We start from the raw sequence: 27,650 nt of genomic DNA, 5'->3' as shown, positions 1-27,650 counted from the left end.
GCAGTAGTCAGGGATCAAAAGGTACAACATGAAATCAAATAATGAAGTTACATGGAAATGAAATATGATTTCTTCCTGATCATTAAAAATTAAGCTTTAAGGCAGCACACTAAAACATATTAAAAAAGTACAGCAGAAATGCTAATTAGAAACACTACAGCTTTAAGTTGGTAAAATGGTTAAACAGATATATTACAATATATTAAAACGTACAGTACAATAAAAATTATGCTCATATCCTGCATATAGCAATGCTTGATCACAGCTTTAGAGCAATCACCTGTGTTAGCAGATGGGATACAAAGTTAACACAGACTATACCAGAAGAAAGAACAGCAAGGTTCAACCTTGTCACCCCCCCATCCCCATAGTACTTTCAGCTGTATGCACTAAGTGATCTACAGAGTTCACTTACACGCTCTTTTGCTACATCATAATTATCCTCATTTCCATCCCAGGCATATTCACCCCTCAGTGCTCAAGTGGAAAATTATATCAACCTTCTGCAATTCCTAACATTTCTACATAGAAGTATAATTCTGCATTGACTTGACAGTTGTGTACACTATTCAGCATTAGGTTTAAGCTTAACTGAATACTTCATCCAGACTGCTGCATATAAGCAATTATTGCTACACCAGTTGAAGCCACTGTTGCAGTGCTATCTTGGCCAAACTACAGTGGGCTGCTGGATTTGCTATCCTTCTCTTTCCAGAATTACTTTACATACACTGACTGTATTTAAAATGTAGATAACTGTCATTTACAAGAGCCACAACTTAGTACTCTTTGCAAGCATTCAGATGGACACAGCCTATCAGTCTTCAATGAAAGCATTCACTGTTAGGTTCTTTATAATACACTTGATGCTGCTTTCTGTCTTAATATTTGCATGTTATGATAGCTATGTTTTTCAACATTAAAAAGGATATTATGTATATTTGCAGCATGGTAACTTGATCACTTTTAGAAGAAAGGAAAGGTCAGTAAAAAAATACCAATATTTTGGCATCTCTTTCAATTTTGGAAGTATTTTCCTATTAAGTGCTCTTTAGTAAAAAGAGAAGACTCTTATGCTGCAAAAATTAACAATATAGATGCAGACTACATATAGTGCAACTAACCCCTGCAGTTATAGAATGCATATAAATTATTAAAGTATATTTTGTCATATTTACATACATAAAAGCAATGCACTCTTTAGGGCAGAAGGGACAACGTCCCGAAGCCATGCCCTCCTATTCTATATGTTCTGTAGTTCTCTTGGTACCATGGGAATGCAAAAGAACCATAGTTATGATGTGTATTTAAAACCGGGTCTATGTCACATAATCGAACTTCCAAAATTTCGAACACCATATGTTCGAACTTGGAAGTTCGAAATGTGATAACATCGAAACCTCAGAACAGCAAATTTTTTCCCAGGGAAAAAATTTGCTGTTCTGAAAAACACACACACAACACAAGCACACCAAAAACCTTATAAACCTACACTAAATCTTACATACACAACTATCTATGCACTAACCTTAACCCAAACCGTAACCCTAAGGTCCGTCACTATCGCACACGTACCTTACCCGCACCCTAACCCTAAAGTCCATCACTATCACACACTTACTCTACCTGCACCCTAACCCTAAAGTCCGTCACTATTGCACACTTACCTTACCCACACCCTAAGGTCCGTCACTATCGCACACTTACCTTACCTGTACCCTAACCCTAAAGTCCATCACTATCGCACATTTACCTTACCCGCACTCTACGCCCAACGTCCGTCACAATCGCACACTTACCTTAACCCGTTCTGTAACTTTCGCACCACAGTGCAGAAAATGTCGAAGCCGTAGAAACAGCCAACCAAATTCTTTCCGGATTTCTGCGGTTTCGACATTTTCAATTTTCGAACTTCTGGTGTTTGAACTTCTGGAAGTTCGATTACATGACATAGACCCTTTAAAACCATATATGATATATTTACCAGTTTTAATACACCATTTGTATTACTTCTAGTAAAAAGAAATCACACTTTTATCTTTTAGTACACACATAGCAAGAAGAGTACTAAAATATCAAATCAATAATAGAGACAAAGAACAAAAGTATATGATTACAGAATACCTCAACTAAAAGTAGAAGCCCTAGTACGCAACATATGGCTGACACACAATGAAATAATTTAAATTCACACATTGCAATTATGAAATAATATTCACTCCATGTTATAGCAACAACATATAACTTTTGGTTTACAACAATCCAAAATACATTTTGTACACTGTTTTGACTCCATTGTAAAAAGTTAGCATGAATTGGCTTCAGCTGTATTTATTATAGTTCTCTCTTGTAGCAAATTATCTGACGACATGTGACCATCTCTGAAGGAATACTTACACAGCAATGTTCTTTGGAATGGTACAATCTCATACGCAGATGAAGCCTGCTGAAAGTTCTCTTCATAAACCAGCTCATTAACTGTTTGATAGTAACATTCTTGGGGTGCAGCCATTGTGCTTTCTTTCTTTACACAGTTTGTAATTTCCTGTTTGCACGAGATATCCTGGAATGGCATTTTGTTCTCTTTCAAGTCATACTGGTAGACTTGACAAGAGTCCGAGTTGTGCTGCTGTGGTAGTTTTAATGCATCATTAGACACAAAGTTTGAAGCTAATTTACCCTCATATTTTGGACTTCTGCAAGCAGCATCCTTCAATGCAGAGGTGCACAGAGAATCTAAATGATTTTCTGTTTTTATTTCCCTTTGGGACACTTCAAAACTCTCCTGAGTGTTGCTTGCTGGAATAAATATGTGTTCAGATACAGCTGGATTACAGATGACGGAATCATCATGATAACTTACTTGTGAGCCCAGCATAGCATCTTCACTGTTACCACTGTTAAATTCCTCTGAACTCTGGCTTATGCTCCCAACAAAATGCATCTTCTGATGCACTGCAAGAGCAGCAGCAGTTTTACAAACCTTGGAGCAATATGAACAAAGAAACTTACTTCCTTTTTTTACATTAAGATGCTTTCGTTCATGGCTCTTTTTGGTAGACAAATACAAGAAACGTTGAAAACAGAAACTACAGCTGTAACGTTTCTCCCCAGTATGGATACGTTCATGCTTCTTAAGAGTTTCACTTAAAGTGAATGCTTTGTTGCAGACCTGACAGACAAATTCTTTAATCCCCAAGTGAATTCGTTCATGTTTATGCAGATTTCCACTCATTGAAAAACACCTACCACATGTTTTACAGGCATAGGGCTGTTCTCCAGTATGACATCTCATGTGAGACTTCAATGTGGATTTATTTAGAAAATCCTTTTGACATAATTCACAGTGAAGAGATACAGCTGAATGTTGTTTTAAATGGAGTTTGACTCTTTCCAAAGCATACATGTTTTTATCACTGAAAACAGATGTCAGTTTATCTGTTTTGTCCACTACCTCGTTTTCATGAATTTGCTGAATATCGTGGCTGCAATTATTTGTAATTGTATGCTTATAAGTATTAGTATACCTATACTTATGTTTCCATTTTTTCTTTTTTAACCCTTTATGTTTCTTTCTGGACTTGTAGGAACAGTAGGGCCGCCAAGGTTTATCAGTAGAATCATGGTCACTTATGTCATCATAAGGTTCACCATCTCTGATAGGATCAGTATCAAGGAACGAATCTGTGGTTCCATCATCATCCCCTTCAGTCTGAAGACTTACTTCTGTCGATTCTCCTACAGTACCACTGTGGTTAGATTTTTTATGCTTTTTATACAGTGCGGATCCTGAAATCTGTCTGCGCACTATGGCTTCACTACCTATTCTTACTGTAATACGACAAAGAGGAGCAACTGACCGATTTTCTGTTGTGTCAGGTAATGCGGGCTTTGCAATATAAGTTTCTATTCTTTGTCTAGTACAGTGATCATTTTGAAACTGACCTGAAGACTTTCCAGATTCACTGGAAGATCTGCTACTTTCTGGAACATCCAGGTCTTTAACACAGTCCTTTTTACTAACATTTCTCTCTCCTTGTGGAAGTAAGTTGTCTACTGTACTGCTACACTGTTCTTTGCTATTAACTGTAGAGCATAAAGCATTTCCTTGCATTATAACAGATGAAATTCTACTACTGTGCATAATTACAGAAGGTGCAGGGTAACTGCAGCTCACTACAGAGGGTGTACTACTGCTGACATTAACTGGTAGCAAAGAAGGAGGGTTGCAAGAATTTAATGTCACATTTGAGTCCCCTGCAACTGAAGGTAATGTGTTTTTGTTAGAAGAAAAACAACTTTGGTACTCATCACTAAAGTCTTCTCCAGAATCTCCTGCTTCAAATGCAATATCACTCTCTTGGTTACTAAGTGATAGTGATTCAGTATTCAGTGGCTGTTGCATGGGGGCATTCACAGTTATTTCAGATGGGTAAGTGCTGACAGGACAGTCAAATGAAGATACTGAGTAGTTAGGTGCAGGACACAAATCTGAAGACAATTTCTCATGCTGACCACATTCATCTAATGTTACAGATACAGGATTGCTGCACTCATTAAAAGACCTTCTTCTAAACTTCATGGGCAAGAGTCTGTATAATTTATAGGGGTAAACACTGGGCTTAAAGCCTCCACTTGTTGTTCTTTTATTTGCTGTGAGCCTTGGATCAATGCCATGAAAAGATTTTTGATGATTTTTAAGAATATAATATGTCATGAAGGTCTCCAAACAAAAAATACACTGGTATCGTCTCTCACCAGTATGCCAGAGTTCATGTTTAGTGCGATATTCAGCAAGTGCAAATACTTTACTGCAGTAATGACAGGGATATTCCCTCCTCCAGAAATGAACATTTGAGTGTCTCTTCAAACTAGACTGAGTTACGTAAGTCCGTTTACAAACAGTACAAATATAAAACATTTTTCCATCAATCACCCTCACTGAAGGATCCTCCTGCTGTGAACCTTCACTTCTACCTGGTCCAAGGATTTCATAACTGCTAGAATTAACTTCTGTAAATGGAAGGCTGTTACTTGAAGGGTTTTTACTACAGCTGGAGCCTAGATCAGAACTCTGGTCTTGCGTATCTCCTGTTTTCTGAGCAGACCCAGAGGTCTCCGGTAACCTGCAGAACTGTTCATGGATCTCCAGTTTTTTTAGACGTATAAATTTTTTGCTGCAGAACCTGCAAGCCCTCACATTTTCACATTTTTTGTGCAGCTGAATGTGGATATTTAGCAAATCTAGGGAACTAAATGATTTTAAACAGTGGTCACAGCTAAAAGTGCTTGGAACTTGCACAACAGGTGTGAAAGAGGTACTGCTATTAACTAAACTTGTTTCATCTTTGTCGGAATCTGTATTATGTACAGTAAATGCATTTGTAGCAATGGATGGATTAGGTACATAAAATGTGTCATTTTTCAGATCAAGATTCATTTGGTTATTAATGCCTGCTGCAGCTGGGGACCTTTCATCTACAAGACAAGCAGAAGACTGTTGTTCATGCAACCGCTCTGGCATACAGAATGCCTGTTTTGTTTTAAGTGAAGCATCATCATTCTTTATACTGACATCAGGTAGCAATACATCACAACATTCAGATGATTTTGTCATTTCAAAAGAAGAAGAAGAAACAGCATATGAATGATCGGCAAATGCTTGTGCATGTTCTTTTCTGGACACAGTAATAGTCATTGAGTCTGAAGTGCTGGTACTTACCAATGTATTTTCAGCATTTGCTGTCTGATCAAGTGTTGAAAACAGGTTAGGCTTGGATTCCGTTTCAACAACTGAAAATGCATTTGCAATTCTTGGCCCATAAGAAAAAAGGGACTCCACACCTTGTCTTTCACTTGTAGCACTGGATTCCAGTTTAAGATTTTGAGGGGTTATGGAAGATTCATTTTTTTCCTGAGGGTGGATATGAACTGCACTGGCAAAATAGCTACACTGATTCTTTAACTGTGTATCATTTTCAGTTACATCTGTAAGAGTTTCCAGAAATGGTATTCCTAGTCTTCTGCCTGCACCTATAAGATCTCGTACTTTACCTGTTCCCTTGGTAACTGCTTTGGAACTGTATATAAAATCCAGCACCTCTTCAAATAATTCAGCTTTGAAGTCAGGGAGCTCCAGGACATCAGAAGAAATCCGCAAATCATCAGTGGAAAGGGCTTTCTTAAAATAAAGGCTACATGCTGCCAGCACATTCTTGTGAGCTTTAAACTTTTTATCTTCCACAATAATGATCACGTCACAGAAGATACCCTGACAGCGTTGTTCATTTAAGCTGTGAAGAACTGTCTGACTGTGGGAAGAGTCAGTGACTTCTGTGCTGAGACTTCTGACTGCCATCTGAAAAGAATGTGAAACAGAATGTATGAGACATGTAACTGAAGCCCTTACACCTGGCATATGTTAACACAAACATGAAGCATTACAACATGCATTTGAAGTGGAAGTTTGTTACTTTCTAATTCATGCAACTATGAAGTTATAAAGACCATCACAGATTTTGGATACAAACTCATTACTTATTAAAACGGTATCATGATATTAAATATGCACAAGCGTGAGTTCTTTTATACCTTCCCAACAGAAAAAAAACTACCAAGTTCATACAAAGTTTAAGGCTGCCATAACTATGATAAAACTCATTTGCGCACATTTTCAAGGCTGGAAAGAGTAAACATTGCAAAATATGTGGAAATGAGGACAGTATGACAAATTTTGCATGTTCTTATCTAGACATGTTTTATGTGTTTACTTTATTAAACAGGTTTATTTCAGAGCACATTTTGTTTTAAAAAAACTGTTTACTTTAAACAGGCTCATCTCAGAGCAGATTTCGTGTAAAAAAAAACTGGATACATAAAACTCATGATGTCTACATATATAATTTACCAAGTCCTAATGACCAAGCAGCACCATTTCTTTATTTTCTCAAAGAAATGAAAATTCTGCGACCACAGAAAAGGGAAAAACATATACCTTGTATATTATTAATGGCCTCCCTTTCTGTGTGTTTGTGCAATCTCAGCATACCACTCAAATGTATAGATTTATATGGTACAAAATAATGTTCAGCACTAAATGTAGCCACATTCTGATCAGACTCCCCCAAGGTTGATTTAATTAAAAGCATTTTTAATAATCCACGTTAAAGAAACAGGCACAATTTACTGTTTTACACCCCTCCTTTTTTCAAATATTTGTATTTTTCTTCTTCTCTTGTATTGTATGCATGTTACAGTATCCAGCCATTATGCAAGATACAGTGCAATCTCATTTTTTAAAGAAGAATTCAGAATTTTAGGCACATAATATATCAATAGAATCTTCAGTGTCACAACAAAAATACACTAACATCCTATACACACTATGTACAAAATAATGCTACAGACAATTTCTAATTAACATTGTGTCACAATTAACGTGCTGTTTCAATGCAGATACATGTACAGCACAGATGTGACACAAAGCTCATGAAGGTGAGTGCTTCTGTGCCCCTTTTGTTTTAATAATCACAACAATGTGTCATTCAGCTAACCTTTCAAAATATAATCCAGGAAAAGACTCCAATATTTTAGGAAATAGGAACGCTTACTTTGATTATTCACTATACACTTATATGCTGATATATACTTTATTGCCATACTTCTGAAACCCTCCCATGACAGCTTGGTACGATCTAGCCAGTTCTGGGTAATATATAATTTCACTAGAGAGCGGAGAGTAATTACAGTGTGTAGGTTAAACTTGGGTAATTTCTGAGAGGTAATGTGTAAAATTGTAAATTCCCATGATAATGTGGATTTTTTTCAATAAACAACTTTATTAAATTATCACGTATGACCTAGGCAATCTTACATTTATATAAATGAAAAACAAACATTGACACCACTTTAGTTGCAAACATTATACATCACAGACATTGAAACAACTATTGTTGCAAACATTATACATCACTTATAATCTATCCAGTAATTGTCAGTTAAGCATGATATGGCTCATTCAAATCCTGACTCTTAAACTTCATTCCTTCTCTGCATATATTGTTCCCAAAATTCCCATTTTTCCTATGTAGATTGTTCCGTCCCTTTTCTAAATATCCCAATTCCAGTTATTTTATCTCTGTTACTATATTCATTACTTCTAGTACAGTTGGTCTAGAATTTGATTTCCATTTTCTAGGATAATGTACATTTCTGATATCCCATCTGCTCTAATCTAACTCTCAACAAGCACTATAATTCATAAGTACATTTGCAGCTCCAGAAGATATGGAGTAAATCTGCTATTTATGAGTAACAGCAAGGACAGTTTGGAGAGACCTCCGAATTGAAGTTAAGTATTCCTGGGGTGAAGTAAGCATTGTTGGTTATCATTAATTGAGTACATACAAGTTTTTTTTGAAAGGGATTAATTTTAGTGTTGCTTTAACAGAATTAGATTTTTGTTTTTCAGAGCATTCTTTGATCTTATCAATTGAGTATTCTGAATACAATAATTATGATTAGTACTTAAGAGATGCTATTAACTTATGTGTCTTAGCATCTTTTTCTTTAGGGTTAATAGTAAATTCCATAATGTAATACATGTAGCTAAGTCTTTTTCGTTAGCTTCAAAGTCACCGAATTTTGAAGCAAACAGTTCTCTGATTTGCCTTAGCATAATGATGCACCGTTTTGGAAGGTTGAAAACATTCCTTATGTCTTCAAAATACTTTTTCCTGTGTTTGTAAATTTCCCAAATTTTGCATTCCTTAATGAGCGAATACTTGTTAAGATTTAACATCTCTTTATTTAATCTGAGATTTGGGTTCAGATGTAATGATTGTAAGATGGTATAACTACTTGTTAGATTTAAAGCTTCCAACAATTTCTGAAACCTTATTATTCTATGTTTTAAGAAAAACTGAAAATTGCTATCCTTTAAGCCCTCCTGATTTAAGAAAGGAAGGGCTTTGGGATTCATTTTACTGTTCTTAATATAGCTATACTATAGTTTGAGCCATAGTGGTTGCCATTCTTTGCTCTTGCGATTATAATCAGCAACTTGTATAATCCTGTTTGCACATATCATGTCATAATATAGATTGAAATCAAGTAATCCCAATCCACCCCTTTCTTTTGGATGCATTATGGTAACTAATTCTGACCAACTTAGCATACCAGATGAATTTAGCTAAAGCTACATACAATTTCTTAAAAAAGGTTTTCTGAACTATTAAGTTTGTTGCATTTAGCTGAAATAATAGCCATGGAAGGATATTTATTTTTATAATTACTGCCTCCAAAAGGAAAGGTAGCTTCATTTTTCCCCATCTCTGGATATCCTGATCAATGTCTGACCAAACCTTTAGGAAGTTATTTTGCATGACTAGTTTCAGGCTATGTTCAAATGTGATACCTAAACATTTCAGGGTGCATTTTAACTTTATTCCCGAATTTGGAAAATAAGAGTTAGTGTGGCTTACTGGATTGATAGGGAAAAGTAAGGACTTTATAGGATTAATTTCATAGTTTGAGACTTTTGAGAAGTTATTAATTGAGTCAAGAATTTTGTCTAAACCTGTGTTTGAGAAGTACAGATTTAAATCATCAGCAAAGGCTGTTAGAAATTTGTTCTTAAAAATTTCTGGGATACGATGGTACTTTTTTTTGTTATAAGTAAAAATAGAGGTTCTGTATGAAAAGTTAAAAAGGTAGTGAGATAATGGACATCCCTCTGGTCCCATTTAAAATTTTTATTGGATCTGAATGTCTTGTTTTATGTGTAGAATGAGTGTTCTCATATAGAAATGTTATTATATTTGTAAACTCTTGTGGCATACCAAAGTGCATTAATACAGAGAATAAAAAGTTTAAGTTTACTCTGTCAAAGTCTTTACAAGCATCCAAAGCCAAGGGCATAGACAGGGCTTTTATATTATTTAGATAATAAGATCATGGTAACTAAAGTTAACATGTTGTCACATGTCTGTCTACCATTCATAAATCCTGATTGTCCAGGTGATATTATGTTAGGTAATATTTTTTAAAATCTATTTGCAAGTATTGCAGCTAAAATTTTTGATGTCTAAATTTATGAGAGAAGTTGGTCTATAATGTCCAAAGTTTTTAAGATCAGACTTGCTTTTATGTTTAAAAATTGTCTTTGAGTTACTTGAATGTAAATTTGTAATGCCATATTCTCTTATATAGTTGCAGATTTTTAAACAAGAGTTTTGATATCCTTTGTCCAAAAGATTTATAGAACTCTGCTATACAGCCATCTGGTCCAGGAGCTTTACTTGTTTTCAGACTATTTATTACTGAAACGATTTCTTGTTGTGTGAAGGGAGGTCTGAGTGAGTCCTTTTCAGCTTGACTAATCTTTGGGAAGTTTCAAAGTTTTATTATGATTCTGGTACCTCGGCCTGGTTAGATTCCTTAAGAAGAGGTCCCATTCTAAATCAGTAGTTTTTAGTTGTGGTGGGCCATACAAGTTTGAGTATAAATCTTCAAACATTTTAATAATTTCTGACTTAGTATTATATGTGTTCCATTGAAATTCAATTTATGTTACCATAGGGCTTTGTTGTTTACATTAATTAACTTTGCCAATAATTTTGATGGATTCTGTGCTCAATCTGAATACTTTGATAGGGTTTTCATTTCTGGGAAGGAGAACTGTTCTGCATACATGATATACAAGTTTTCTGTAAGTTACTTGTTTGTTCTTCTAGTGATGAGTTTGGGTTTCTTTGGATTTATTCTTCTATTTCATTTATTTTATCTTTAATTCTAGTCTCTTTCTTTGAATATTTTATAGTATGACACTTTCTTTGTTAAAATTCCCCTGATTTTAGCTTTGCTTCCTGCCCATTGTATATCATAAGGAATATCAGCCAGTGTTAGGTCATGCTCAAGCTCCTCTAATATACTATTTCCTGTATTATGGTCTTCCATGATGACTGCACATTGAGTAACGGCTTGTTTCTAGCTCTTTCAGTGTGAAAACAGAAACTCAGCAGAGAAGGCCAGAAGATGTGTGCTTATGGGTAAATTTCAGTAACTGGCTAGTAAGTGCACTGCCTGGATGCCAAGATTAAAGAAATACAGCTACAAAGTGACAAAGAAACACTGACTGGGGAAAGTTCTACAGCTGTTCAGCAAAAAGCAATGCAACCTTCAGACAGGACTTCCAGCAACCTACAGGAAGATACAAGACAACTGTATATAGACCTGGTTAAAATAAACAAAACACTGATGAGGTATATTAACACAAACAAAAGGCTGGAAAATGGAAGAAGTTTTAAACAGATATGCAAATGAGAGGATAAAGCTGCAAAAATCAGAGGTCAAAATAAAGAAAAGGCTGGCTGAATATGAGACTACTTAGGAAGAGATGTTTCAAAAAATAATAGAATTAGAGAACAGAGCACTTATGGAAAACCTGAGATTTTCAGCTATACCAGAGACGCTGGATGCAACAGACTGTATTAATTTTATGAATGCAGAAATAGGCAACTGGAGTGGTATTTCACAGCAGGAGTTTTGAAAGGCACATTGTGTGTATGCTCCAAACCTGACTAGAACAAAGCAACATACACCTTTAATATTAAAGATGCCATCCTACCAGCAGAAGGACTTGCTTCTGACAAAACTGTGGCAGAATGACAAAGTACTAAAAGTGAGAGAAAGCAGAGTGTTTGTGGAGAATGATTACTCATTGCACACCAGACAGAAGAGGAGCAAATTTCTTCCCCTATATAGGGAATATCAAGATGCAGGTGTGAGATTTAAAGTAGCTGTCTTCAAGGTATTCTTCCCTGGAGGGACGCAATCATTTTTTGATTAAGTATATGCTAAGGAGGAAATACAAAAGTTTGGCCAATAAAAAGCAAGCTGTGAAACAGAAGGAGATTCTGCTTCTTGTTCTCCTGGTAATAAAGACCACAGAAGAACTGTACCTGTGAAACCTTTTCAAAATTTTCAACAGAAAATGTTGGAGAGAAGGAAAGTAGCACGAGAGTTGACTAGAACAGAGAGTACATTGGAAATGAAGCAGAGACAGGATTTCGGGGATGAATGGTAATAAAACCAGTAACTTAATATGGGATTACAATAATTTATTTTGTAAAATTTGACAGAAAATCTGGAAATTATGGATTTTTTCAGAATTTGTTGGACTTGTGGGAGAGACTAAAGCATATGCCCTACTTCATATGTCAGTAATGTTCAGAAAAGTGCTTTGGGAAGGGGAGAGGAGGGAGAAAGTTAACTGTAAGTAAAGATTTTTTCTTAAATAGTATCAATTTTGTGGCATGTGGTTTTCTTTACATGCTATAGACTAAATTTATTTTTAAGTCTAATGGGAATTGTAAACAGGTGCTGCAGTTCTTTTTTTTTCTCCCTTATTCTCTTTCCTTGTTCAGTTTCAAGAAATGCAGGCACTGCAATGTATAAAAAAGCCTGGTTAAAAAGCATGACAAATGAAAAAAAAAAGTTTTTTCCTCATTCTTGCATGGGGAAATTACTGGATTAAAGACTTCAGATTGATATAGTAACACATTTTAAGAGAGAACAACTAAATGAAAAAGAATATTGAACATTATGATTTTTTTTTAACAAATACATGTGTGCTCAGTAACAATTCTGCAACTGGTCTTCATGCTTCCATGGAAACAATCTGATAAAGAGAAACTGGCTGCCTGGTTCTCATATTTCCATGGAGACAATCTGATAAAGACAAACTGGCTACAGTCTGGTGGAGAGTGATTGGCTGAAGGGGGAAAAAAAAAGAAAAGCATTCAGGGGTTTTCCCAAAGGAGACAATGATCTCTGAAGGCATTCAGGGGCTTTCCCAAGGTAGTTGATAGAAGTTATATACTTACCATAACTTGGTATCTGTGTTGTCCAAGAAAAAAAAAAAAGAAAAGCATTCAGGGGTTTTCCCAAAGGAGACAATGATCTCTGAAAGCATTCAGGGGCGTTCCCAAGGTAGTTGATAGAAGTTATATACTTATCATAACTTGGTATCTGTGTTGTCAAATTTCATTATGCATCACGAATGCTTCTTCGGATCCATCCTTGGATCCAACTCGGCCATTTCAGATATGCGATCCGAGCCTCAAACCCCTCCCTCTCCCATAATGCCTCATTACTCTTCCCCTTCCTCAAGATGGTTATCCCAAAGATAATAGAGATACAGAGACAAAAGGCCTACTGGACTCCAAACTAGGAACCAATGGTTTCCTTAGTCCTCTAGATCACTCTCAGCTGTACAAGAAAGGGGGAAGGAGTGTGGGATGTGATGCATAATGAAACTCGGCAACACGGATACCAAATTATGGTAAGCACATAACTTCTAATCTGATGTCCATTTCATTATGCATCACAACTGGGTCAGAGTCCCCAGCTACATAAACCCTGGGAAGACCTCAAGGAAGGATACACCTGAGCACCGTTTAACAAAAGCATGCTCTGTTCCTGGAAATGATGTCCAACTTGTAGTGAGACACAAAAGTATGGGCTGTGGACCCAAGTAGCTGCAGCACAGAACTCATCAACTGGCGTTCTAACACAGAAGGCTGAAGAGGTCAACACTGATCTGGTAAAATGGGCTCTAACTGGAATGGAAAATTGCTTGCCTTGATGAGAATAAACTGTGGAAATATATTCCATAATCCATTTAGCTAAAGTAATCTTAGAGACAGCCTGTCCCAACCTGTTTGGTGAAAAGGCAATGAACAACTGCACTGATTTTCTATGATGTCTAGTTCTACGTAGATAGAAATGTAATTGTCTCTGAACATCCAAGGAATGTAACATATATTTGCCCTTACTGGAGCAACTGGGAAAAAATACAGGCAAATGAATGGTCTGGTTAATGTTCGCCTCTGAAGCAATTTTTGGAATGAAGGAAGGATTTGTCCTAAGAGAAACTCTATCCTTGAAGAAGGTTATGTACAGTGGATGAGAAGACACAACAATTCTGAATCTCTTCTGGCTGACGTAATAGCCACAAGAAAGGCCATCTCCCATGACAAACACTTTAACTCACAAGAACTAGCAGGTTCAAAGGGTTTCTGGTTGAGACCCTGGAGTACCAAAGTAAGATCCCAAGGAGAAGGATCCTTGATTGGAGCCCTTAGATGAAAAACCTCTTTTAGGAAAGCCTGACAGAGTTTGGAAGAGGTAAGGTTAGAGAAAAACCCAACTCCCTCCCAACACGGAAATTTGTGATAGCCACAAGTTGCACCTTTATGGTAGAAAAAACAGCTCTATCATGGAAAAGTGAGCTTAAAAACATAAGGATGTCTAAGACTGAAGCTGAAAAGGGGTTGATATGCCTTTGTGAAGCCCAGATGGAAAACCTTTTCCATTTGCTACAATATACTTTCTTGATTGAGGGTTTTTGGGGACAAGGATAATCTTGTGGACATGGGAAGGAGGCCTGGACTTTAGCAAGATCACTGGAAGTGGAGAAACTAAGCGGTTAGTTTGAGGGATTGAAGATTGGGCTCTGTCATTCCGATGGGTAGGAAATGAGATCATATCTGGAATCCAGTATCCATGGAGGATATTTGCTGTGAGACCGCAGAAAGGGGAATCATACCTGATGAGACCAATGAGTGGGGAGCAATGGGGATAAGACTGGTCTTCAAACTACTGGCTTTCTGTAGAACTTTTGGTATCAGGGGGAATCGGCAGAAAAATGTAAAGGAGACCCGAGGGCCAATAGTGGACTAGAGTGCCCCTGGGTAACTCACCCGCAGGGGGCATCAGAATGAAGTACCTGCTGCACTTGTTGTTTGGGGGAGGAGGCAAATAGACTGCAGCAAGGTTGGCCCCATCAGCTGAAAATCTCATTTGCTACTAACTGCTTTAGGGACCACTCGTGAGGACTCAGTATTGACCTGCTCTAACTGTCTGCCAGAATGCTGGATTCTTCCAGGATGTACGTTGCAATGAGAGAAGGGTTTGAAGAAATCACCCATTCCCAGATGCTCATGGCCTCCCTGCAGAGTGGATAAGAACCGGTTTCCCCTTGCCTGTTGATGTACCATACCACCGACATGTTGTCTATCAAGATTGCAATTGTCCCCTGAGGAAGGCAGTCCTGAAGGGCTTGCAACATAAGGAGAATCACCATCTCCAGGATGATTATGTGCAATTTGGTCTCTGTAGGGGATCACATGCCTTGGACCATCCTTCCCTGAAAATGCCCCCCCACCCAAACAGGGAAACAGCCGTGGTCACTATGGCCGAAGGAGGGTGGAGGACAAACGGCCTGTTGGAATGAAGACAGTCTGTAAATATCCACCATTGTAGGTGACACCTGCAAATCGGCTTAAACTTGACTAAGGTTGATGACGAGTGACACTGAAAGGACCAGTGTATTGCTAAAGTCCACTACAGAAGTCGCATGAAGAACCAGGCTAAGAGCACTAGAAGAATGGTGACCGACATGGAACCCAAGGCTATGAGAACTAGGTGAGCTGGAGGAGATGGCGTGTCTAGTAGGCATTGAACCTGCTGCGTGATAGACTATGTTCTCTGTAGAGGAAGAGCTGCAACTTGAGTGACCATGTGCAACAGGGTTCCGATGAATTAAATGTCCTGTACTGGAATCATCTTGGAATTTGCCATGTTCACTGTGATTCCCAGGAGGTGTAACATCACCTGAATCATTGGGAGTAGTTGATGCCTTGTGGGTGTTGTAAGGAGACAAACGTCCAGGTAGAGAACCATCTGGAATCCTTGCAGACGGAGATGCACTGCAACAATTGCCATGAATTTGAACACCCAGGGGGGGCAATGGTCTGAAATGGTAATGATTTGCCCACAGCCAGAAAAGTAGATATCTCTTGGAGTGCCTATTTTGATATGATAGCACAAATCCTGGAGATCCACTGAGGACATCTAGTCATTCTTGTGCATGAGTGGTAGAATGGACTGTACTGTAATCATGCTGAACTTCATCTTCTTCACAAATAGATTCAAACTGCTGAGATCCAGTATGGGCCGAAGTCCCCAGTCTTCTTTGGTACCAAAAAGAAACATTAGTAAGTTCTGCGTCCTCACTGTTTGGTTGGGACCCACTGGATGACTCTCTTGTCTAGAAGTTTTTGTACTTCTAGAAGGGCAGTCTCCCTCTGACTGGGTGGCACGTCGGGGAGGTGCTCCCCAGTGTGGGAAGGAGGAAGGAAAAAGGGGATATAATAAACACTGGAAATAATGCTTAACACCCAGGTGCTATCTGTTATGTCTGTCTGGGCTTCTGGGTTTAAAGACAGGCTGCCCAGACTGCCTCCAGAGTAGGACATTCAGGCACTGCTTCAGGAGCACTGAATGGGTCCTGCCACAGAAGGGGTCCCTGAAGCCCTGGTTCTGTAGACTCCCTCTCCCTCTGGGATGGCATCTACCATTAAATCCTCTCTCTCTGCGCCTAGAAGAGGATTTGTCTTGCGAATCAGTAAAGGGCTCTTGGGATTTGCAGAACCACATCTTCTTCCCACTCCGTTGGTTCTTGCAAATGGTCCATTGGGGGGAAAAACTTGATCCTTATGACAGATAAGGTCTTGCCCTCCTGTTTGCTGTGGGTAAGAGCCTCCCCTTAACTGACAGTCTGAACAAGGAGGAACAACCAAAAGGGGGCATTAATGAATGATGCCTTGAAGGGGTCCGCAAACCCGCACAGTCTCATCCAGGCATGTCTCCTAAGGGCTGTCCCTGAAACAGCCACTCGAGAGGTTCCCTCCACCATGTGGGAGATTAGCCTCATCGAGGAATTAGCAACAGAAGCCAAGGTGTTCAGCTGTGTGGAAACCTTGAAGTTTTCCTCTGACAGTCACTGTGCCAGAGATGTGGAAATTTCCTTCACCATGTCTCTCTGGAGGCATGTGAAGTGTGTCAGGTAATTCAATGCTCTCATAGAAAAGGTGGCGGAGACGTATACCCACTTTCCATGCCTGTCCAAAGCCTGAGACTCTTTGTTTGGGGGATGGAAGTAGAGCTCTGTTCAGCAAGCTCTTTCTTGGCGGCTGCAGACACCACAAAGGCATCAACTGGGGCAGCATTCCTCCAGAAGGGACAATCCTTGGGGGGGACTAAGGTACTTATCTGTGCACTTCATGTCAGGTAATTCCAAGCCCAGTGGGCAATGAAGTCAATAAGTTGGTCCACCAATGGTGTCACTCAGGATGTAGATGGTCCCATCCCGAATGCCTCCAGGAACACTGACTTCTCCGAGGAAGGGGTTGGGAAGACCATCTGCCCTTCTGTTTCAGGACTTCTAAGATACCTTCAAAGGGGATACTGTCTGGTGGAGATTGGGGAGACCCTTCGTCGAAGCTGGTGTTCTCTGTCCAAGACTCCAAGAGGAAATCGATGTTTTCCCTCTTGCACTGATGCTTCTAGGGACCTCTTCCTAGGGGTACTTGGGGGAGGACTCAAAGACAAGGGAACCCCTTGCTGAGGGGTAGGCTGGAGGCTCTCTGGGAGGGACTGCCCATGGACTGGATGGATGGGAGCAAGGCTGTGATCCACAGAGGACTGGGTAGGGTCTGGTGGAGGAAGGACCATGTTTTGAGGCATTGAGAAACCCTCTCTGCCATCGGGAATGCCAAGGAAGCCAGGAGAACCAGCCACCTTCCCCAGAGACCAAAGCTCCAAAGGGAGAAAGAGGCAAGGCTATTCTGGATCACATCACCAGAGGGCACCGGACCTGAGTTGTCGAAGGCCAAAGCCCCCAGCACAAGGGACGGCTCTGAAAAGGTTGGAGCAGACACCAACCCTGAGGACCCTGTGTCGACCCCTCACATCCAGGACCTGCTCTGCTCCAACAGAATTGGGGCCCAGATGGTCAGCAACACTGTCAGAGCTGGGGAAAGGAGTATCCCAGGATCAGGCATCAGTCCACTTGGGATTACCAGGCCCTGCTACTCCAAAGCCAAGCGGATTGGAGATGGAGGTTGAGGTATCTGGGTCAGAGTTGTCATGGATCTAGTGTGGGTCAGAGAAGACAAAATCCCCAGCTGGATCTGGGCTTTAAGGAAACTCATCATCATCCGATCTATATCAGAGTGTGAGAGCCAAAAGTATCGAGAAGACAGGGAGGAATGAGTTGAATGCACTGGTGACATGCTTGGCCAGGCAGTCTGAGCAGGGGAGGGAAACTTACTCTGGTGCAGAGTATGACTCAGAGACCTACGATCCAGCTGGTTGTGATTCAGGGTCCACTCCAGAGACGATTAGCTATTGATCCTTACAACCTCTGACAGCTCCAAAAGGCTACTCAGACCGATTGTCAAGGGTTTCAGCAGGGCAAGATGTTTGGTCAGCTCCAACTCCCCTGGATGGGAGGGACTTCTCTGATCTGGATAGAAGAAAGGGCAGGAAGAATCTGAAAGGTTCCTTCACTTTTCTGAAGTAGAAGCAGAAGTCCCCAGGGAAGCACAGGGGGCCCACTTTTTTTGAGGAGGAGTCTGGACTCCAGAGGAGGGAAGAAGCCCTCTTAAGATAAGCTTATTCCTCCTATCCACAAGGGCCCAGAGACTGAAGGCCAAGCAAATGTTGCGTGGCATCTCCAAGTGCCCTGGACCCAACCAATAAACACACCTCTTGGGGGCATCTGACTGGGGGAATCTTATGCCCACAAGAGGCATAGCTCTTAAAACTGGAGGGTTTCTCTGGTTTGTCTGCCATGCTGGAAGCACTCTCACAAGATCGCATACTCAGACACACCAACCACCACACACTAAAACTATAACTAAAAGACAGTGGGAAAGCTTTTTTTATAAGGAGAAAGAGAGAAAAGAAGAGAGAAGGGGAAAGGAGAAAACAACAAAAGGGCAGGAAAAAACCTAACACCAGCACAAAACTACAAAAACCTAATGGGAGGTGAGTTAATATTTAAATTTAAACTATTTAGAGAAGGAGAGAAGAATTCTAAGACAAAGGAAGAGATAAATCAAAAAATCTGCACTTAACTGGAGAGAGGCTCGCAATAGTATCTGTCCTTAATGTTAGCAAATGAGATCTGAGGGTTTGAAGAGGAGTGAGGCATTACGGGGGAGAGAGGAGTTTGAGGCTTGTATCATATGTCTGAAAGAAATGGCCAAGGGGGGATCTGAGGAAAGATCCAAAGACCCATTTGTGATGAATAATGAAAAGGACATCAGATTGTTCTCTGAAAACTTTCAGGGGTTTTCCCAGCTGGGAGAGCTATAAAGATAAGGCAAAACCAATTAACACTTAGTAGAAGCACAGGTTGCACCATGCGTCTTAGCATGGATGACCTTTCTTTTAGGTTAACTCAAGTCTATGAATGTAGCTGTCAGTTTGGGCCTTATGTTCCTATTAGGAGGGTAATATTTCAATATTTGAAAGTGTACATAATTTTGTGTTAGTATTAAGTTAATAGGTTTTAGGGGTATTGGGGTGTGCTTGCCATTTTTTGAGGGCTTTTAATAAAACAAAAAGTTTTATAAGATGTGACATAGGCTGAAATGTATGACAAGAAACATCTGTATAAAAGTTCAACCTGCCAAACAGTGTATGCATATAACACAAAAGCTGGAACTAAATATTTATCAAAAAAGGTATTACACATAAAAGGTGGGAATAATAACTTAATACAATAATGCTTTCTTTAATGCCTTTAAATGTAAATGGCCTCGCAGATAAATACAAAAAAGAGAGTGGTGAACTATATTAAAAAAATGTAGAGTGCAAATAGCTATGTTACAGGGGAGACAGTGAACATGTGAATATTTGATAAAGGTTTTCAGGATGGTTATTCAGTGGAATACCTGGGACAAAAGAAAACAGGAGTACTTATATTAATTGTAATAGGAGCTCCAATAGTGACAGAAGAAGATAAAAAAGATAATAATAGCAGATTTACAGTGTTAAGGGGCTATTGGCAACAGAGGTGGATTACACTGGCATGTATTTACATTCCACCTAAAACTGCTACAAGGGAGCTTAAGAAAATTCTGGGAGAAATGATCGGTTTTCAGTAGTAGGAGTTCGGAGTGAATTTACATATTCCCCAAGATATAAAAACTGGGCTAGGCTATCAGACTTTACATTTTACAGGAACATGTGTATTTAATTGAAGGTCTTGATGCCCACCCAATGACTATTTCAGATCATGCACCAGTAATAGCTAAAATAAAAACACAGGGTAATTAAATAAAAATTAAACATTGGTGCTTTCCCACCTATCTGTTGAAAAGAATTTAATTTAAGGAATGGGCAGTGTACATTATTCAGGAGCTGTTAGAGAGGATAGAAATTTCTTCTGAAAATATAGCTAGTGAGTGGGATAAAATTAAGGTGGAATTTTAAAAACAGGGTGGAAATAAAAGAAAGTGAGCTATGGTTTAGAAGTAAGAATTATTTAGAGGGAATGACAAAATTTCAAGTATTGCAGAATAGGGGGAATCTCACAGAACAAGAAAAAGATCAACTGCAGAAAAAAAGAAGTTATGTACTCACCATAACGTTCCATGTGAGTTGTTTATCTCACCTTTATTCTCACTGATGGGTTCGGAGCCGATCCTCGGCTCCGACACGGCCTATAGCAAAAGCTCAAGGTTTGCCAGTAGCTCGAGACCAAGCCCCTTATCCCACAATGCACTGCTGGAATTACCTCAGATCTTGTTTGCTGCGAGTATATATACCTTTTTTTCTTTTTCTACAAGGAAGCACTTCCCAAAAGGGAAGTAGTAGTATTGAATAACCAGGATGGTACTAGCCTCTAAGTCAACTGTCAGCCAGGAGGGAGAAGGAGGGAGGGGCATGAGAATAAAGGCGAGATAAACAACTCACATGGAACGTTATGGTGAGTACATAACTTCTTTATGTGAAGTTGTTAAATCTCGCCGTTTATTCTCAGTGATGGGTAGTGTCCCTAGCACCCTCAATCTTGGGTGGCTCATGGAAGCACGTTTTTCAGTACCGTGGAACCAAAGGAAGACCTGTCCCTGGAAGCCTTGTCTACTTTGTAATGCGTGATAAAGGTACGAGGCTTAGACCAAGTGGGTGCAGCACAAATACTGTCAAGGAGCAATTTAGCTCGAAAGGCAGAACACATATAAAGGGCTCTGGTAGAATGAGCCTTAGGTCTGTGTGTCAATGGCATGTTTGCATTCGCATAAACAAAGGACATACAATCTGATAACCATTTAGATAGGGTTGTTTTAGCCACGGGATTACCTTTTCTGGCCTCCGAAAAGGATACGAAAAGTTGATCTGATTTTCTAATACCCTTAGTTCTATCAAGATAAAATCTGAACTGTCTGTGTACATCAAGTTTATGCAGCATGTATTCCAATTTGTTAGAGTGGTTTGGAAAAAAGACTGGCAACTCAATGACCTGATTGATACTGGATTCAGAACAGACCTAGACAAAAAGGAGGGGTTTGTTCTGAGAGATACACTATCAGCATGGAAAATCATGTAAGGAGGTCTGATAGATAATGCTTGAAGTTCTGACACTCTGCGGGCAGAAGTAATGGCTACTAGAAATATAGTCTTCCAGGACAAATATTTGAGATCACAAGAAGATGCTGGTTCGAAGGGGGGGGGGATTATTTGAGACAGCATAAAATTCAAATTCCAGGGAGAATAAGGGATTTTGACAGGAGGTCTCATGTGAAAAGCACCTTTAAAAAAAGCCTTAGATAACTTATGGCCCATAACGTTCAACCCATCGAATCCAAGGTGGAAATTTGATATGGAGGCTAACTGGACTCGAACTGTGGCAGCTGCTGCTCTTTCCTTAAAAATCTTTGTCAAAAATTCTAAAATGGACGATAGAGGAGCTCGGAAAGAGTCGATTTTCTGTAAATTGGCCCAAATTGAGAACCTGTTCCACTTACTGCGGTATAGTTTCCTGGTGGACGGCTTGTGAGAAGACAAAAGGATTTGTCTTGTATCATCTGACAGTGAATGAAGCCTGGCAATTAGGGGAAGTGGATTAGCCAAGCAGTCAGCTTTAAGGACTGCAGTGAAGGATGGAGGTCCCCTGATGGGTGTGTCAGAAGGTCCGGAACTGGGTCCAGGATCCATGGATCCCCCAGCAGATGATGGTGAAGGAAGGGGAACCAAATCTCTCGAGGCCAGTAGGGGGCTATGAGGATAACTGTCCTTCCCAATGATTTTGCTTTCTGTAAAATCTTGGGTATCAATGGAATAGGTGGGAATGCATATAGGAGACCCGGAGGCCAATCGTGTACGAGTGCATTTCTCGGGGAATGTCCTGGAGGTGGTATTAGGGCAAAGTAGCTTCTGCATTTGGTATTGATGTGACTGGCAAAGAGGTCGCAGCAAGGCTGGCCCCATTTGCGGAAAATGAAATCCGCAACTCGTTGGTTGAGAGATCACTCGTGAGGCAACAGTACTGCCCTGCTCAGCTTGTCTGCTATCACATTGGATTTCCCCGGGATGTGCGTTGCTATCAGAAAATGGTGGGACGACACAGTCCATTGCCATACCCTGAGGGCTTCTCGACAAACGGGGTAAGACTTGGTTCCGTCTTGTTTGTTCAAGTACCAGACCACTGACATGTCCGTCTGAATTGCAATTGTCCCTAGAGGAAGAGAGTCCTGAAAGTACTGCAACGCCAGAAGTACCGCTCTCAACTCCAGAACACTGATATGCAGATGTGACTCTTGATCCGTTCATGTGCCTTGGGCAGTCTTTCCCTGAAAATGTCCCCCCACCCTATCAGGGAAGCGTCCGTGGTCAAAGTGGCTACTGGGGGGAGAACAAAGGGTCTTCTGACTGTGACATGAGACGTCAACCACCACCGAAGGTCTCTCTTGCAAGAATCTGTGATGAGAATCATGTTGTGCATCAGTAGCTTTTGGTAAGACCACTGAGCGAAGAGGAGCCATTGAAGGATTCGCATATGCATCCTTGCGAGTGGTACAGCCAGGATTGCTGGCGCCATCAAACCTAGCACCTTTAAGACCTCTGCTGCTGTAGCTTTGTTCTTTGACACCAGTGAGTTGACGTGTTGGCGAAGAAGTGAGACTCTTTCGATTGGAAGATGTACAGTGGTGGTTGAGGTATCTAACTCTGTCCCTATAAAAACGGTATGCTACGATGGTGATAATGCAGACTTTTCGAAGTTAATTGTAATGTCTAATTGATGACAGAGTGTCAGAGTATATTGTGTTGCCTGAGTCAATTGATGCCTGGTGGTAGCGGTGAGGAGCCAATCGTCTAGGTATGGAAACACCTGGAATCCTAGACGCCTCAGGTGAGCCATGACCACTGCCATGCATTTGGTGAACACTCAGAGGGCTGTAGTGAGACCAAAGGGCAGGGCTCGAAACTGGTAATGATTGGCTCCCAGCCAGAAACGCAGGTGATCCCTGGAGCGTCTGTTCATCTTTATGTGATAGTACGCGTCCTTGAGATCTATGGAGCACATCCAATCGCCTTTCCCTAGGAAGGGAAGAATGGACTGAAGCGTGACCATTCGGAACTTCTCTTTCTTTACGAATTGGTTGAGTCTGCTGAGGTCCAAGATAGATCTCCAGTCCCCTGTTTTCTTTGGTACTAAAAAGAATCTTGAGTAAGTTCCAAATCCAACTTGGTCTGCTGGGACTGGTTGGATGACTTTTTTTCTAGCAATCTGTGGACCTCTATGATTGCTTGTTCCCTGAGACTGGGTGGAACATCTGGGATTCTGAGGAGTGGGAGGGGAAGAGAACGGTATGAAATATCCTCTGGAAATGATGCTTTGTACCCATGTATCTGACTTTATGTTTATCCAGGCTTCTGGGTACAAAGATAAGTGAACCCCGACTGCCTCCAGAGCTGGGCCTCCTTTCAGGAGCGCTGGTAGGGCTAACCAGAGAACTGGCCTCTGTCACCTGTTGCTACGGACCCCCTCTGCCACGCGGGTGGCGCCTTCTGTTATAACCCCCTCCTCTGCCTCTAGAGGGGGTTTCTCCACGTCTGTCCTGAAAGGCTCCCTGTGCTTTTTGGAACCACAGTTTTCTGCCCTTAGGGCCTTTGGGATAGGGCCGAGTAGGGGTAGAAAAACGGACTCCAACAGCAGATAGGGTCTTGCCTTCCTGCTCACACCTGGTTAAAGTTTCCTTTACTTTAGGCCCAAACAGTGATGAGCCATCAAATGGGGTTTTGATAAAGGAAGACTTAAAGGGCTCCGCAAAGGAACAGCGATGCATCCAGGCTTTTCTCAGCAGAGCAATGCCTGAACTAGTGGCTCTACTCGAACCATCAGCTGCATAAGATATGAGATGCATGGATGAGTTCACAACCGAGTTTAGGGTAGCAAGCTGTGTGTTGACTTTGTCGGCAACCCCTGCAGCTACCGTACCCTGGAGAGTATCTCCTAGCTCTTTCAGGAGATCTCTTTGTAGTCTTGTGAAATGGGTTAAATAGTTCAACGATCGCAGAGAAAAAGTCGCTGACCTAAACATGCGTTTCCCACATCTATCCATGATCCTAGAATCTCTGTTAGGAGGATGGACAGATGCGGATGTTTCAGACACTTCCTTTTTGGTGGCTGCAGCTACCACCATGGCATCAACAGGCACTCCCTTGGTCAAAAAGGCTTTGTCCACTGGGGCAGAGATGAACTTATTCGGCTTCCAACGGACAGGTTCTATGACGTCCGGTGACTTCCACGCCTTACGAGAGATCAGCTCCATGAGCTCATCGTAAGGCGGAGACACCCAAGAAGTGGAAGGCTGAGACCCAAAAGCCTTCAAGAGCACTGACTCGCCCTTAGTAGGGGTTTTGGACTGACAATCGCCCCTCTGACTCAGGATCTCCAATATCTCCCCAAAGGAGATATCCTCAGAGGGGGATTGAGGGGACCCTTCTGACTCATCCAAGTCAGTGTCGGATGTCAAAGACTCCTGTGGGGAGTCCAAGTGCCTCCTCTTGCACAGTCTCTTCCTGGGTACCTCCTCAGTGGGGAGATCTGGGGAGGTCTAGGAAGAACAGGGGGCACTCTGTGGGGCTCCTTGAGGCTCAGGATCTCTATGCTTAGGGGGACTGGTAGATGTAGAAGCGGACACAGGTGCTTGAGGGGAGAAGGAAGCCCGAACTGATGCCGATGATGTCTTAGGAGACAGGACTCTCCTCATGGCATCAAAAGCACCATGGCTCCGACGAGAAGGGGTAGACGGATCCGGAGGGACCATCCGATCCTCCCACACCGAAACCATGGGCTCCGAGCCAGAGGTAGGAGCAGAGCTCATCTGAGCCGAAGCCCCGAGAGGAAGAGTCGGCACTGACAAATTGATCCAACTATCCTCCCCGGACCTGACAGGAGAGTGTTGGGCTCCTAGCATCCTCTGTCAGCGCTGAGGACGTCCGAGTAGATGGAACCGATAACACGGTGCGGGTCTCAGTTCCATAGGTTCGACAACTATCGGTTCGGGCTCCTTTGGCTCCGAGAGTCCAGTACGGCTCGGAGGGGTAGTAGTCAAATCTGGTTCAATGGTCTTCGGCACTAACGAAAGGGTCGGGGCCGACAACAATTTAGCAAGTCCTGGTGCCATAAAAGCTTTTGCACTAGCCGATCCATATCCATATCTGAGAGGCTGACCGAAGACTTCAAGGAATGCACCGAAGGTGCTGACTGGAGCAGAGGAGATGAGGGAACCGCAGAGACCAGCTCCAAGACTGGGAGCTGGCTCCGAACCAAAGGGACACTCAGTTCCGAGGACTGTGGAACCGATGACCCTGTACCCTCTATTTTTTTGCCTTCTTAGTAACTTTAGAATCTCCAGAAGATTTAGATGATTTTGAAAAAGTGCTAGCACCTTCCTGGCTACCCAAAGCCTCAGAGAAAGCATGCTGCAGCAACCCCCTAAACTACAGTTTTGTACCTACCATAAATGTAGATGTTCGAGTGTTCACCCTGCTGCAGTCATCACACTTGGGTTATCCTGCCGTCAGGCGCTCCCGCAGTCGGCCTGAATTCCAAAGTCTTGGTCCGGCGTCGGTTGCTGTCGCTTCTTCCCTGACGTCAGTGCACCAGGGGTATATAGGAGGCATCCAACGTCATTTTCTTCAGTTTTTCTTGCCCCAGATGTCAGGTGCCCCCAACAGGTAGGCAATATATTTATTGCTATATAAAAATGTACATATAAAAATAAAACAATACCTTCAGGCACAAGCAAATACACCACAGAGGCTGTATAGGATAGAAAGGTATAGATAAGTTCAGCTAGTTCAGAGGGGATGGAGGGAGGGTAACCTGGACTGCAGCAGGGTGAACACTCTAACATCTACATTTATGGTAGGTACAAAACTGTACTATGTTCATCGTGTTACCCTGCTGCAGTCATCACACTTGGGTTGAATCCCAAAGCTAAGGATGGGTGGTGGAGTTAGACAGGGTTAGAAGAAGCTAGTAGGCCCTGCAAAACTGCAGTGGCAAAACCAGCTCTAGTCTTGGAATATAGAGGTAAGGGATAGTGTTTGGTGAAGGTGTGCACTGAACTCCAAGTTGCAGCTTCCAGAATATCCTTGGTTGGCACCCCCCTGAGAAAGGCTGCTGATGTAGCTGTAGCCCTGGTGGAGTGGGACCTAATGTTAGCAGGTACCGGCTTCCCATGATGCGTGTAGCAGAAACGTATGCAATGTCCTATCCATTTTGAAATGGTCTGTTTTGAGATAGGTTTTCCTTGTGATCCTGTAGCATAGGCTACAAAGAGCTGGTCAGATTTTCTGAAAGCCTTAGTTTTATCCAAGTAGTAACGTAATTGCCTGTGAATGTCCAAAGAGTGCAGGAGTCTTTCTCCTTTGTTCTGCGGTTTTGGGAAAAAGGTGGGCAAATGAATGGTTTGGTTTAGGGCCACACTGGATACCACCTTTGGCATAAAGGAAGGATTAGTTCATAGAGAGACTCTGTCTTGATGAAAAATAAGGAAAGGCTCCACTGCCATTAGTGCCTATAGCTCTGAGACTCTTCTAGCTGAAGTTATTGCTAGTAGCAGGGCAGTCTTCCATGAAAGAAATTTTAAATCAGCAGAAAAAGCTGGTTCAAAGGGCAGCAGTGTAAGCTTTTCCAGAACAAAGTTGAGATCCCAAGTAGGTGTTGGTGCTCTCCTGGGCGGTCTTATGTTCTTAGCCCCTCTGAGGTACTGTTGTAGGAGTGGATGTGAAAATAAAGGAGGATCCGTGTTGTAATGAGCTGAAATTGCTGAGGCATGGATCTTAATAGATGAAAAGGAAAGTCCTTTGTGCAACATCTCAGTTAAATATTGTAGAATCTGAGGAATGTTTGGATCAAGGGGATTTTGGCCTTTAGCCTGGTTCCAGGAGCAAAATCTTTTCCATTTGTCTGAATAGGCTTTCCTGGTGCTGGGCCTCCTGGCCTCCAGAATGACATCCATAACAGCTTTGGATAGAGGTGTTGGCTGGTTGTTTAAGTAATTTGCCATGCAGCCAGGTTTAAAGTCTTGAGCTGGCTGTGTAGCATCAGATTGTCTCACTGGGTGAGCAGGTGAGGAATTTGTGGTAAAATCCATGGTGGGCCGTGTGCCATGTTCCTTAGAATTGTATACCAGTGCTGGCGTGGCCAGTCTGGTGCAATGAGTATCATTTGTGGCCTCTCTAATCTGGTTTTCAGCAGTATCTTTGCTAGAAGAGGCAGT

The 27,650-nt window shown here is 41.3% G+C and overlaps 1 protein-coding gene across 2 annotated transcripts in view; it reads right to left on the bottom strand.

Annotated features, from left to right (window-relative positions):
* Positions 1-1,799: 1,799 nt before the first annotated feature.
* Positions 1,800-27,650, bottom strand: part of ZBTB38 (zinc finger and BTB domain containing 38) — a 606,633-nt gene continuing 580,782 nt past the window's right edge. For both annotated transcript variants that reach the window (XM_044071057.1, XM_044071058.1), the window contains one exon: positions 1,800-6,358. In XM_044071057.1, coding sequence (XP_043926992.1) covers positions 2,306-6,358 — 4,053 coding nt within the window. In that variant the 3' untranslated portion in view covers positions 1,800-2,305. The remainder of the gene's footprint in view (positions 6,359-27,650) is intronic.

The sequence above is a fragment of the Protopterus annectens genome, chromosome 5.part0 (genome assembly GCF_019279795.1).
Source record: "Protopterus annectens isolate FY-2018-M chromosome 5.part0, PAN1.0, whole genome shotgun sequence".
NCBI lineage: Eukaryota > Metazoa > Chordata > Ceratodontiformes > Protopteridae > Protopterus > Protopterus annectens.
The sequence above is the reverse complement of the archived record's forward strand: the minus strand, read 5'-3'. Positions and strand labels throughout refer to the sequence as shown.